This window comes from Corvus kubaryi, unplaced genomic scaffold (genome assembly GCF_017639235.1).
Source record: "Corvus kubaryi isolate FWS band 111438036 unplaced genomic scaffold, C.kubaryi_AGA036_p1.0 133, whole genome shotgun sequence".
Classification (NCBI taxonomy): Eukaryota; Metazoa; Chordata; class Aves; order Passeriformes; family Corvidae; genus Corvus; species Corvus kubaryi.
The window spans coordinates 23,717,724-23,731,601 of record NW_024580667.1 but is presented as its reverse complement, the minus strand read 5'-3'; the positions used below and the strand labels follow the sequence as shown (position 1 = coordinate 23,731,601).

Sequence of the window (13,878 nt, the reverse complement as noted above, 5' to 3'; positions counted from 1 at the left end):
CATCACTTCCTAGCGAGGGGCCCTCAGCTGAGCAGTGTGGTTCATCCTAGGGCATTGCTCCAGGCCTGTCTCAGGTGTAGCAGTAGCACTTTTGAAAAAGTTGAGTTTAAATATTGCAGTGAGTCCAAGCAAAGACAAATGGGTGGCTGTCCTCTCGTCAGTTGAGAGCAGATTATTTTTATTGGTGCCATTTCATAGAATCGTAGAATTTGGGGTGGAAGGGACCTTTAGAAGCCGTCTAGTCCAATGTCCCTGCAATGAGCAGGGACATCTTCAATTCCGTCAGGTTGCTCAGAGCCCCCTCCAGTCTGACCTTGAATGTTTCTAGGGGTGGGGCATCTACCAACTCTATGGGCAACTTGTTCCAGCGTTTCACCACCGTCGTAGTGAAAAATTTCTTATTTGAACGGCTGCAGTTGTGACTTTTTACCTGAACTTGAGTCAGTCTGGCTTGGAGGTCCAGCTCTGATTTACGTTGATTTGCTGTTAGCATTTGGTGGCCTGGGGTCTGCTTTGAACGGCAGCTGTAATGACACTGACAGGAAGGACTGCAAAGGGAACCCCAGGGGCGTTTGGGGCTTTATTTCCCGTTTTTTGAGCAGGCTTCGCCTTTTCAGCCTGGCGATGTGGGGCGGGTGGGGGGTCGGCGGGGAGGGGGCTGCGGGCAGGGGAGCCCGGGACGGGGACTTGTGGAGAGGCGACTGCTCGGGCCCGAGCGCGGCTCTCGGGCTCCGCCTGCCGGTGCAAGCGCGGCCGGGCCGGGCCGGGCCAGGCCTCCCCACGGCGCGGGTCCGGGCACGGCCCGTGGGGCGGGGGCGGCGGCTGCAGCCGGGGGCTCCGTCCCCGGATGTCGGGCAGGGATACAAATACAGATATAAATACAGTTTTCACAAACATCCCCTCCGTTACAGTGCACCCGCGACCGCCGCCTGCGGCCCTCCCGGCTCCCCAGCCCGTGGGGTTACGCCTCGGCCGAGGGGATGTGTCTGCCGGGGGACGTGCCTTGTGCCAGTGCGCAGGATCAGGGGGTGTTTTGGGTTGCAAGGGAGCTTTAAGATCATCTAGTTCCATCTCCCTTGCCATGGGCAGAGATACCTTCCACTAGACAAGCTCGCTCAGAGCCCCATCCAACCTCGCCATGAATGCTTCCAGGGATGGGGTGTCCACATCTGATTGAGGATGACCACACTGAGGGTCAAAAAGCTCACTTCTGTTGAACTGGAGGGATACTTCCTGCATCTTCCTGCCTTGTGCTGTGTATGGTGCCCACTGGTCCTTTGCTCTACAGCAGCTGCATTCACTAACCCACCCCCCCAAACCCAGTCTTCTAGTTTGGTGGCTTGGAGAGGGCTCTTGAGAGAGGAAGACGTGGGCTAAAGCTCCTTGCAGCTGGGGTGAAGGTGAGGGAGGAAGGAGTGTATAGCAAAGGGGAAGGAAGAGTGTCAGAAGGAGAAAAAAGGAACTTGGTGCTGAGCTCCTAGGTCAGTTCAGCCATCTCTTGTATACACCCTCGGCAAACTGGAACAGCTGAGGCATGAGTATATATTTCCTTCTGCTTGTTTTGCCCCAGAGACGGTGATTTCAGGGGATGACGAGGCAGACAGCTACAGGGTGTGACTGTCTGGCTTCTCTACCAGCTCTTGGCAATGCAGGAACCTCAAAGGTCTCTTTGCAGAGGGTTGCCCTTGTTGCCTGAAGCAGAGAGGACACTGCCTTGCCCAGAAGCTGCAGTATTGAGCATCCTGGAGCAGCTCTGGGGATTTGTCTCTACCTGTGTTCTGCAGTTCTAGTTCATGTTGGTCTGCTAGAGGAGCAAAGAAAAATACTCTGCATCTGTGGAAATGTGGGTATGAACCAGTGGTTCCATTCTGTAGCTAACTTTTGCTTGTAGACAACTTTTTGGTCTAATTCCGTGCCTAGTGCAGGTCCAGCCCCGTCTCTGTTACCTTAGGAGCTTCATGATCACTGCAGAGCCACTTCTGCTGACCCCTTTCGCAGTAAACCCTGGTGCCAGGAGCAGCTGATGGGCTTGGCTGAACTGTGTGACTTTGTCTAGAGCTGTTTGTGTCACTCTGCCCTGCACTTCCCATAAGGCCTGATCTGGGCTACCACAGACCGCAACGATCTGTCAGTGCCTATAAGCATAGTCTCTCTGGGGCCAGTCTTGTTTTGCTCTCATTTGCCATAATTTTGTTCTCAAGTTTTCTTTTAGCACAGCTCTTTTGAAAAACAAGTTGGTGATAAAAGAGAGCCAACTATTGTGAGTGAACAAAACTGAAAAACATGGTTTAGCCAGACCAACTGGTTAATGAACTGCTCAAACATGCTTTGAAACGTTAATTGAAGAGTTAATGCTTGTTTCCCTAGTTCCCTTTTAACAGATGCTTATTCACATTAACCATGAAGTATTGCAGCTTTTACTGTTATCATGAATCAACAAACTGTCCTTGCCTTCCTATGGACGCGGAACTGCTGGCTTATGAGCAATACATTAAATAACATGAATTGCAGTAGTAACCAAGGCCTCTCATTTTGTACAACTGGTTTGTTGGGATTTTCTTCATCCTCAAGAACAAAATGCTCTTACCTCAAGGTTTGCCACATTATTTGGAGAGACAAAGCTGTAGTGCATTGTTTCGCCTGGGAGAGTAACTGTCTAGTGATAAGTTTAATGAAACTTTACTGCTGCTTTTGTACTTGAAGGGTCTTTGCAGGAAGAGATAAGAAGTTCAAATGAGGAAGCATTATGTGGCAGTATGGGAAACAGCAGCTTGGAAAGATAACTTACATTGTTAATTTGTCCACAGAAACGGGTTAGTGATAATGTTAAGTGGCCTGAAGACAGAAATAGGAGCAAGAAACAGGATGTAGAGACATGATGAAGGAAAAGCAAAATGAGGCTCTGTTGCTATGGCATAGCATTATTTTGTGTATATGGTGAAAGCAGGTGGTAAGGAAACTTCCCTGCCTGACCATTCAGGACGGCATACTGGCAGCCAGGGGACTGAAGCCTGAAGCTGTACTGCTGTACGAACAGAACTGGGACAAGTTCTGCCTGCAGCACGTCCTGCATGTCCCCCTGCAGAGATCAGGTTGTGGCCTCATTTCTTTGTCACTGATGGTGAGCAAGGTTTCAGGCTCTGCTTGTTACAGATCTATGTAGCAAGTGGTGGAAGAAACACTGCTGATTTTAAGGGTATTCCTGCTTTAACGATTGCCAGAGGCCTTTGAGGTGTGCCAGAGATTCAGATTGAATTAGGAAAACTGAATGTGAGTGTCTGTCCATACAAGAGAGACGCAGCTCGACTCTTGGTTGTCTGGGCAAGTTGACCATCCTAACCTGCTCTACGAGATGGTTATTTTTTGTCCCCAGTTAGTCCTTGTCCTCTGCTGAGGTTGTCAGAGATGGCAGTAGTCTTACAGTGTGTAACACTGTCTGCCTTCATCTCAGAAAAGAAGAAAATCAGAGGGTATTCCCATTTCTCAGCAGGTGGGAAGGTGGGGAGATGGGTTCTTCTCACTCCGCATGGCACTGAGAGAGATGCTTGTGATGGGTTGAAGTGGCCCTGCTTGACTCTGTGCTGCTCATCAGTGATTCCAGGGGTTGCTCTTCCCCTACAGGGACCTGGAATGCTGTCCTGCTGTCCTCCAGATTTTGTACTTCTGTACCATGCACCGATGGTATAACTAAAGCTATAGCCTTTCCTATGAGGTGAAAGGTTGCTTCCTTCTCTGTCCTTGATGGTTTTGAAATGAAGAATTGGCACAATTTGTGGAGCTGAACCGTGAATTTTGATAGATTTATTCTCTTCTTTACAGCATCAAGTTTTTACAGGGTCGAAGAAGGAAGTGGTTTACTGAGTCACTTAAATTATTTTTTTTTTATTTTATCACAACTACCAGTAATAACCACAGGGAAAACATGCAAGCAGTGGGCATTTGATGTAAAGCTTTATATGGGAGAGGCTGCTCATTGTGAACGTGCTGCCAGCAAGGCTACAGGCTGACAGTAAGTGTCCACTTGGTCACTGGGGCTGAGGGTCTGGCTGAGGCATCTGCTGGAGTGCACATTGTGCTGCTTTCTGAGCCAACAGCGTGGCTACAAATTGTATGGGCTTTCAGTCATTCACTGGGAAATTCTTGGGAGCGGGAGCTATGCTGGAAATGGTGATAGAGTTAGGAAGAGGACAAATAATAGTTTTACTTCCTGGGTTTTATTACTACTAACAGCAAGTGGCATGGTAACAGTGCTTTTAGCAGAGTCCTTTGTTGTTCTGGAAATGAATGGAGGTATTCTGGTATTCCCAGCAGATTTCTATCCTTTGCTCCCCGGGAGTGTTTTTAGGGACACTATTTTGTCCCCACCCAGAACAGAGGATTCGTGGTCAGTTTGAAGATACACCATTGCTGACGGGTTTTCTGCTGGCTGAGGAAGAGGACACTGTGACAGAATAATTGAACCCAAAACTGTAATTCCAGTGGAAGGAATAGATTGGTCTCACAGAAATTACTGAAATTGTATCGCTTCTGGTATGGTCGTGGGCAGAAGTCAGTGACTTTTCCAGCGAAGCAAAGCTTTTACGGTAGGGCAGCTGTGCATTTTCGGTTTAAGGCTTTTGCTCTAATTTAAGAATCTTAAGTAGGTTTTTCATGTGCTTTAAAATATTATGAAAAATCCATATGAGATCATATTTTTATGTTTTATGCTGAATCCCAAAGTAATTTTTACAGCATTAAGGGGAGGGGGGGATGGCTTTTCCATTTTACATCATCCTGAATGTCCAGGTTGAATTACTTTCATTTCTTTTGCACTGTGGATTTTTTTTTTCAGTATGGATTTTTCTGCTTGGATATGAATTACAAGTTTTAATAATTTTGAAACCAAAATGTATGTACTTAAAAATTAAGATTTGTTTGAGTTGCTAAAAATTGCACCTCATCTGTGATTTTTAAGTGTTTTTACATGTATTCAGCTTCCTTTTTTGTAGACACCTGATCTACTTTCTATATTTTGCTTTAGAGAATATGTTCATTTTTATATACAATAAATCATCATACTACAGGTATGATGAGCTTTTAAAGGTGATAATCTCTAGGGACCCATCAGTTTCTACCTTTCTTGGAAATGCTGGTCAGAGTATAGAACAAGTTTTCAGTATGTCTGGCCTTCTGTGCTGTCTCAAGAGTTTCCTCTGTGCCCTCACTGCCTCCTCCCCTTTCCTCTGTAATGTATTTTCCCTGTCTTGACTTTTTGGGCAGTAGAGGCTGTGTGAGGTGTCTGTACGGTGTGTTTATAGGTGTAGAGTCAGGATCATTGCTTCTTCTGGGCTGCTAAATTGACCATCCCTCACCATACAACCAGCAGCATTCAAAGGCTCTGGTGCCCTCTTGGGAGCTCAGGGTTGGATTGTCCTAAAACACCAGCCCTTGGAGCTGTAAAGTAGTGGCACCTACTGCTTTCATGGTTGTATTTGTTTGTGTGCCAAGAGGTGGTGGTGCCTTCAAGCCATGTGCATGTTGTCAGGGTTACCAGCACCTGCTCCAGCCTTCTCAAGGGGAGTGTACTGTCTTCTCTCCTTGGCATTTCATTTCAGTGTAAGGACACAAAACCTTTATGAGAAGCTTTTCTTTCTCTACTTGTAATGTAGCATTAGTCATTTGAAAAGTATTTGTAAGATGGAAAGCAAAGGGTCCAGGAGTCAACAGAGAAAGCAGTTTGTAGGCTGCTGAAGTTCTGTTTGCATTTATTTAACCCTGATGAGTGATGTTTGGAGAAAAACTAAGATTTCCTAATAGTCCCGTTTCTTCACTGAAAGGTCACATTCAGTCCAGGACTTGTTTTGAGATGTTCCACAAGCTCTCCACCCAAACCAGGTCTCAGCAATTGCCCATATGAAATGTCTCTGCACCCCTGGAAGGGCTTGCTGACTTTTGGGACACAAACCTGACTGCCAGAACAGGTAATTCCTTAGGGCATCTGGGGCAGCAGCTCTCTGGGCAGTTTCCTTCATTTGCTACCTGTTTTCTAGTTCTGCTTCTGTCTATTTTTTTTTTTTCTTTAATTTTTTTTTTTTAACTTAGTGATTTCTTCAGTCTTTTGTAACATCTGCTGCGGAACTTCTAGCCACCCAATAAGACAGCTGGCACCTGGGGCTTTTTACTCTTATTTCTAGAGGCAGTTTTTCCCCATCATAGTAGAATAAAGTAAACCCTCTGGACATACCTACAGTTGTAGAGTGCAAGTAGAAAACAACTTTTTTAAAGATAAGACTTTTCATCTTAGGATCTTCATGCATCATAACCAAGGTGCTTAAACATAAAAGGTGTATTTCTGACCTGCTTTGAAAATCTCTGTTGGGAAGAGGCTTTTAATTCCAAGACAGTAAAAATTATTCTGAAGGGTAGGTCCTGGATCTAGAAATGCAGGTTGGGAATTGCTTGTGGTTTTTTTTCCACATGCTCTAGGCTATGAAAATTAATCTAAACTGTGATTTTATTGGCTTTAAATTCTCCCTCTCCTCATCATTTTGGTGTGGGTTTTATTTTTTTCCCTTTGTTTTTTAAGATGTTACCCCATCATATACAGGGTCTATATGAGTAATTGTACCCATATTAAAGCATCAACTGTTTGCCAGCTTGTTTGTCACTCTTTTTTTTAAGAGACTTACTTACAAATGGCAGGACAAAACTGATTCATGCTGTGTCACACTTTCTTCTTTGCACACCTACTCATGTATGGATCATCTGCTGATTAACAGCATAAATTTCTGGCTATAATGCTAATCTGCATCTTCACCCGCTGGTCTGTCATTCATCTCTGCTCTCAGCTTGGCCCCGGTCTGAATTACTAAAGTATGTGTGGGTTAATCCGTACCTCCCTCTGGCTGTAGAAAGAAATACTGGCACGAGAAACAAGGCAGTGTTTTACCAGTAGAGGGAAGTATTGTAAAGCTCAGCCGAAGTAGGTTTCTGCTTCTTTCTGTTTCTGGAGAAAAGTGTGCTTTTTGCAGGTTTTTTTTTCTGCTGAATTTAGGAATTCATGGAGCAGCACGTGCGGAGAGCTTGGAGAAGGAAAGCAAAATACCTTGCTCCATGTTCAGGCAGACAGAAGATTTTCCCATGGTTGCTTTTATAATTTTTTGTTATTATTGGAATAGTATATTTGGAATGAGAGCAGGGATCTCTGCCATACTTCACTGAAACCTTGTGGGGCACCAGCCGTGGATGTGGACATGCCTTTGGTGCTGCCAGAATGAGAAAGGACCCCCGTGTTCACCACAGTAGCCCTGCCTTCCCTTTGCACACTCAATTCCCAGAGGATTTCAGTGGGTTGAGTGCATCACTGCTCTGAAGAGTGTTGAGCACACCATAGAACCATAGAATGGTTTGGGTTGGAAGGGACCTTAAAGATCATCTAGTTCCAACCCCCCCACCGCCCCCACACCATGGGCCAGGACACCTTGCACTGGACCTGGTTGCAACCATCATGTAGATTTTTACTTTACCTTGTGTGGCAGGGACAGGCATTAGTAGATGAGGTTTAACAAAAACTAGTAACTACTGTTAAATTGCAATAAACCCACTTGGTCAGCTGGAGCATGGACATAAAGCCAAAGCTCTGCTTTGTAGTGTGGACATAGATCAAGGGCCTCAGTACTTAGCCTAATCCGCAGATTAAGTTTGCGTGCTTCAGGACTGATTGATCACTGAGTGGAACACAGTAAGAAGCATCAAAAGGATGTTGGAGTGACATTAGACAAGGAAGGAAATGCAATTAATTATTTAACTCCTTGAATCAACAGTTTAGGCTCCTGTGAAGCTTTGAAATTTGTTTCAAGGTGTCTGTCCTTAGTATTTGTGCTTGGTATTCTCTCTGTGCATTTCATTTTATCACTGCCTGCCCCAGCAGGGACCCACAGTGTGGTACACTATTCCTTGACACCCAAACCCATCTGTGGGGACTCATTCTGGAGCTCCAGAGAGGCGTGAAGCTTTGTTGGCATCGGCACATCATTTGGGTGCTTTAGGGATTCTTGCAAAACTGCAGGAAGGTTATTGCTACCTTCCTTTATTTTCTGTGAGTCCTTTGCTGATGTATAAGCCTTTTCCTTCACCTTAAAGTGAGTCCAAATCTTGTGAGAAATAGTAGAAAACAGTCACTCTTGTACACATTCCTCTGGAAACTGATTCCAGTGATAAGCTGGGTGAGCGATGAGGGGATGGAGGAATGTGCTCCCCTTTTAACATGCAGCCACCTTGTAACTGTGAGCACACCACGGGCATTCCTATAGTGTTCTTAGAACACTCTTCTGATTATTGCTTTGACTGACTGTGCTGATGTGAAAACAGTTTTTTTCTATTAATTTGAAAATCTTCAAGTAAATTTAAATGAAGATTGGTAGTTTTTTCAAAGTTTGAAAAAAACCAAAAAAACAAGAACATGCTACTAGAGTGAATAAAAGGTGACACACACCAATACAGGTTTTTTCTGTGTGGAATGAGAGACCTAAAACTTCATCTTTTCTGGTTTCTATAGTTAGTGTATATTCCCTGTAAATACAGGCTCATGAAGGAATGTCCTGAATTTGAAGCACTTGGCATTTATTGTTATTCCTAAATTCAATAACATGTTTTCCAGCATCGTGAATTGCTGTTCACATCCCTTTGAATGTAGTATAAAGTAGCAAGACATAACCTATCTATCTTAAAAGATTTTTGAATTGGAAAATTCTGCTGAATACCTAGAGTCAGCAGAACAGTAGTACTTTCACAGAAATTTAAGAGGGAGCACTGGAGGCTTGGAATATCAAGATAAATGCTCTGTAGAACTGCAGTGAAAACTCAACCATGAGCATAATTAAAAGTTATTTACTGCTTGTGATGAATGAAAGACTGCATACTTTCTGTCTGGTTCCACCTTTTGCTGGTTAGACATGGGGGAATATTTTCCTCTACTGAAAGACCACCATGGTTATCCATCACATTGCAGTAGCAGTGTTGGCTTTCTCTGGGAGCAGGAGGAAGGTCAGTTGCATGAGGGAAGAGTCACACACTGGAAAATGAAGAGTAAGCCTTCAAAGTACAGGACATACAAGAAGGCTGTGCATTACTGGTAATGAGAAAAGTTGTGGTAACTTGGCTGGTCCTCAAAAATTCTGATGGAATGTGAAAGGTCCAAGTGGCCCCATCCCACATGAGAAGAATGTAATCTCTCAGAAAAGGAATTATAAACAGCAGATAGGGGCTGGAAGGTAAAAAGGGGTGTGGGGAGCAGGAGGCACTCGCTGGGGAAGCTCTTGCAGAGCCAGGTCTATCCGAGTTGCTTTGTGGAAGCATTTAAGCGAGTTATTGGAGAAATAACGTTTGTGTTCTGCAACATCTGTGCAAAAAACACCCTTATAACTTGTATTTGATACTCAGAACTTAAGATTTGACTGTTTGGGTAAATTCATATTTGAAACCGCATCCCTCGTGAGGATTCATGGGCAATCCCACAGGGCAGAAAAGGAGTGCAGTTTGCATTTCTTCTTGTAGAAAACTTTTAGCTTGTTCTGAAGTCCTCCAAGAAAGTGTTTTCTATATCAGTGTAGACCCCTGTTGAAGTTTGCTGAAGAGGCCTGTGAGATGGAGCTATGGAGCTGAGTCCCTGGTCTTACTTTAAAAACCTAACCATCTTGCCCTCCTTTATATTTAGGTGGATTTGATCTGTATAACAACACGTTTTTGTGTCTGGACTTGCTGTATTCCTTCAATTTGCATGCTTTGTCTGGTAGTGTTAATTTTAAATTTTCATATTACTGGTTTGGTGGAGCTCTGGTTTCCAAGGACATTTGAGTAAAAGTTGTTGCCCAAGCACAGCAGCTGCTCATGCAGATAAATAGAAGTTTAATGAAGTGATGTGTTTCACACTAACGCAACGTGCAGCAAAGTGGGTGAAGAGTTGTCCTTTTATTTTTTATTGGCTTGTGTCATGTTTAACACAAAAGTATTCAGTATATGCTGGACAGATGGCTACTGTAGTGAATAAGAATCTGTGAACAAATTTGTAGGTAGAAGCTCAATTTCAATAGTTTACAAAGAGCTTTTTCACAAAAAAAAATTTACTCATCACTTTTTAGATTATTATCTAAAATTGATCATTTGGACAAAGATAAATCATTCATACACAGATATTTAAAGCAGAGTATAGACCATTGGTAATGTATAAAAGCTGCTGTGCCATGAACATCTGTCATCAGCTGTTCTGAACCTCCACTCGTAACAGCATTAACTTTTCATTGGATCGCTGATTGACTAACTGCAGGGAATTGGCATTCAATTATGTTTAAGCTTATCCTCCTCTGTACTGAGAAACAATTTTAAATACTTCATTTGAAATGGGAATGCAGCGTGTTTAGGCAAATACTGTGATTGTTCTTGCTTTTATTTTCTGAGGACAGGAGCTCAGTTGTGTGTAGCTTTTGTTGACAGTTCAGTGTGCGCAACCCGCTAACATCTTATAAATCACTTTGAATTTTTGCAACTATTATCTATTTATGTGATTGTTACGTTATGTGTTTGCTTTTCCAAAACAATTTTGTTATTTTTCCATTGCGTGATGTTTAATATTATGTGCTGATGACATTCCAGGCTGAAGCACATTGATAGTATTATATAAAATTACTGTGTTTGTGTTCAGTCTGGTAACCTCAACAAAATTGGTGTCGTATGATATACCCAGTATCACCTATGTTACACTTTTTTCCTTTAGAGAAATTAAAAAATACTCTTACATATATTCTGCAACAAAATAAACACTTTAATACTGAAATCTGTAATTCATACCACATAGAACTTGTTTCCTATTATAGTCAAAACAGTCCTTGCTAGTTGTTAGGTTTCTTGGCTTTTATTAAATGCAAGTTCATTTAAAAAACACACCTTCCCCACTCACCACGTAGAAGTAAAAATCTCTGAAGTTTTTGTTTATATGTGTCAAGAATAATGTCAAAGAAATTGTGAACATTTTTCAAGAAGTGGTAAGCTTTTTTGAAGCCTCCTGAAATGAAGTGTTTTATTTAGTACTAAAGATTTACTAAGAGAGATGAGATGCAGTGCTTGCAAAATTCCCTGCTAACCACCTTCCTGCCTTGCAGGAAACTTCAAGCACTTCCATTCCTGTTTTACAATTAGACAGGACACTCCATCACTACAAAGTGTGACAAACTGGTATAGTGGTTGTGTTTTGATAGCTGAGAGTAGGAAGAAAATTACATTGTGGTTTTCTTCTGATTTTCAAGGTAGAAGAAGAAAAATGCACAGTGCTGTTGCATTTCCAAAAGAGTATTTTCATGCTAGTTACTGAAGTTACTTTGCGGCACACTTTGCTGCATTAACCTCCCTATCACAGCTTGCCAACGTGCTTGAGTAACTGAAGTTTCGTAGCTCTAATGACTTTCCTTTTGTCGTAAATTATAACAGGAAAGAGTAAACAGCTCATTGCAGTCCTGGAGATGTGTAGCTTCTTGCGGAGGCGCTGGGAGAGCCGCCTCCTTTGCCCAGCACAGGGCAGGGTCGTGCCTGTCGGGGCGGTGAGAGTTTGAGGAAAGCTGGAGGGAAGGGGGTGAGCTTGTCGCACACATCCCATAGGTGTGATCAAGTGATAAAGGAAATGTGGTGCCCTTTGGGAGGGTGTGTACCTATGAGAAACAGGAAGCAGCTCGGCGGGTGCCTGCCCTGCCTGCCCTCCTGCCTGCAGAGGTTGGTGGCTCCGGCGGGCGCAGGTGTGCCGACACACCGCCCAGCCGCTGCTCTCCAGACATCTTGGCAGGCGCGCTCCTCGGCACCCACAGCTGGGAGAGGCGGGGGAAAGAAACCCAGCCCTAAGCCAAAACACCCCCCTCACCTTTAAAAAAAAAACCAGCCCTCCTCCAGGTAGGGGAATATGACGGCCTTGCAGCTGAAAGAGTTGTCACATTCGGGTCTGTACAGGAGGAGACGCGATCGTCCTGACAGTGTCCTGCCCGGGTCACAGGAAGAGAACCTGAGGTGAGTGCAAATGGATGGTACTGCCAGGGCACCGAGCCCTTCTCTGCTGCCTGCTTGCTTCGGTGGTTTTAACAAACAAAATGCAACCACAGCTCTGGAAAGTCACTGCAAAACACATGCATTGAGAAGCAGCCCCAAAACACGATGGAAGAACCCCTGGAGGAGGAATACAGGAGCCATACGGCGACCTTGTGCATTCTGGCGACGTTGTGACAGCCTTCCCTGACTTTGGGAAGGGCAAATGTTAGCTGGCATTTACTTCTGGATCCCTTCTGATGGCCAGCACTTGCAAGTAAATAAACGTTTTGGAGCCTGACAACTTTGCTCCATCTGCTTTGAAGCAAGTTCTGGGTCACCCAGATTCTGTGGGTTGTGCTGCCTCTTGAGGGTCTTGGCACAGTCCCTGTGCCAGGCTGGTGGTGTGGAGATGGGGTGGCTGCTGGGCTCTGTGTTTTTTTGTGGGGGGGTTCTTTGATTCGGAAAGGGCTTTAGACAGAAGAATGCAGCAGGGCCGCTAAGCCTGACCTTACTCAGCAAGAGTGACCAAAAATCAAAAAGCCACTTAATGTCTGGGGTTATCTTCCTGATGTTAATGAACCTTTTGAAAAAAATTAACAATGAATTTGCAGAAAGCCTCTGTTCAGAGCATGAAGATTAAAGATTTGTTTCTAACTTGATTAAGTGCAGAGACCCCCCCCAAAAAAAGTAAAAATGCAAAGGTGTTTTTCTAAGTGTGCTCAGTGTGAAAGCAATCTGTTCCCACTTCAAGCTCCTCAGAATAGGAACCTTATGTATCTGCTAACAAAAGCCTCAGTGGAGAGAAAGTACTTCCTATCTGCTAATGCCTGTCTCATTGTATTTTTAGATTATTTTTCCTTGGTAGTGGTTGTGCATCAGGTTGGAGTGCTGTGTAATTTGAAACGTTTTTGTTACTGTGTTTTCGTCAACTGTGTTAGTGATTTCAGAAGAATGGTCGTTCAGATCTGGGGGATTCACTCTTTTGTTATAACTAAGGACCTTAATTGTGGCAAAATGTATGATTGTAACCTACAGAGATTATTTGCCATAAGATGTCAGAAATAGCATATCACTTCCATGAATGTATTAACTTGCAGGTCTGGTATGTGTGCTTGGTATCTCTTTGTAGTGTTAATTCTGAATTGATTTCTGAGATGGATTTCTAGTAGCATTTGCAGTATATATGTTATATTTGTATGACTGCAGTTGGAAGAATAACCAGACTTAGTAGATTAAAAGATGCACAGAGATTACTGACATTTTTAAATTTAGTTTCTTTTGTACAAAACTAGCAATGAGGAAAGAGAGATCTATTTGGGATAGAGAAAGCCGCTTTTTGAAGCATATACATAAAAATGAGCACTAGCTCTGTATGGTTGTGTTGCTGTTATTACTATGTATATCCAAGATGGGAATGAGACTATTTGGGGGCTGGATAGGGGGAAGGGGTGTGTTTACTGCACCAGTAGAAGTCTGGGTGTTTTGATCACCTGAGTCTCTTCCAGTTAGAGATGAGAAATACATGAAACAGGGATTGGTCTTGAGAAATAAAATCCAAATTGGAGGAAATACCTAATCAGGGTACTTGTGAATCAGCTTAGGGCAGAGTGCTGGAAATACAAGAAGGCGAATAGAGCATGGTCAGATGATGCTTTTAGAGCAGGAGACAACCCATACCTTCAACTAGAGGTTATCTTATGTTTGCTAATCACTTAAGCTGGTTCTTATTCAAACTAAACCTTGCTCCTTCCTAACCCATATTGTGATATTTCAGTGTGTTGCAAGGCAGGCTTTTTTTTTTACTGCATTCTCCATGACAAAAGACTATGGCAT

General features: G+C 43.6%; 1 protein-coding gene across 4 annotated transcripts in view; it reads left to right on the top strand.

Annotated features, from left to right (window-relative positions):
* The window catches only part of LIMS1 (LIM zinc finger domain containing 1), a 67,440-nt gene that overhangs the window by 22,449 nt on the left and 31,113 nt on the right, over positions 1–13,878 (top strand). The window contains exon 1 of one of the 4 annotated variants that reach the window (XM_042039511.1): positions 11,777–12,027. The exons of 2 other annotated variants lie outside the window; for them this stretch is intronic. In XM_042039511.1, coding sequence (XP_041895445.1) covers positions 11,924–12,027 — 104 coding nt within the window. In that variant the 5' untranslated portion in view covers positions 11,777–11,923. Of the gene's footprint in view, positions 1–11,776; positions 12,028–13,878 lie in introns of those variants that run through there. One more of the 4 variants, XM_042039522.1, reaches the window with a different exon arrangement.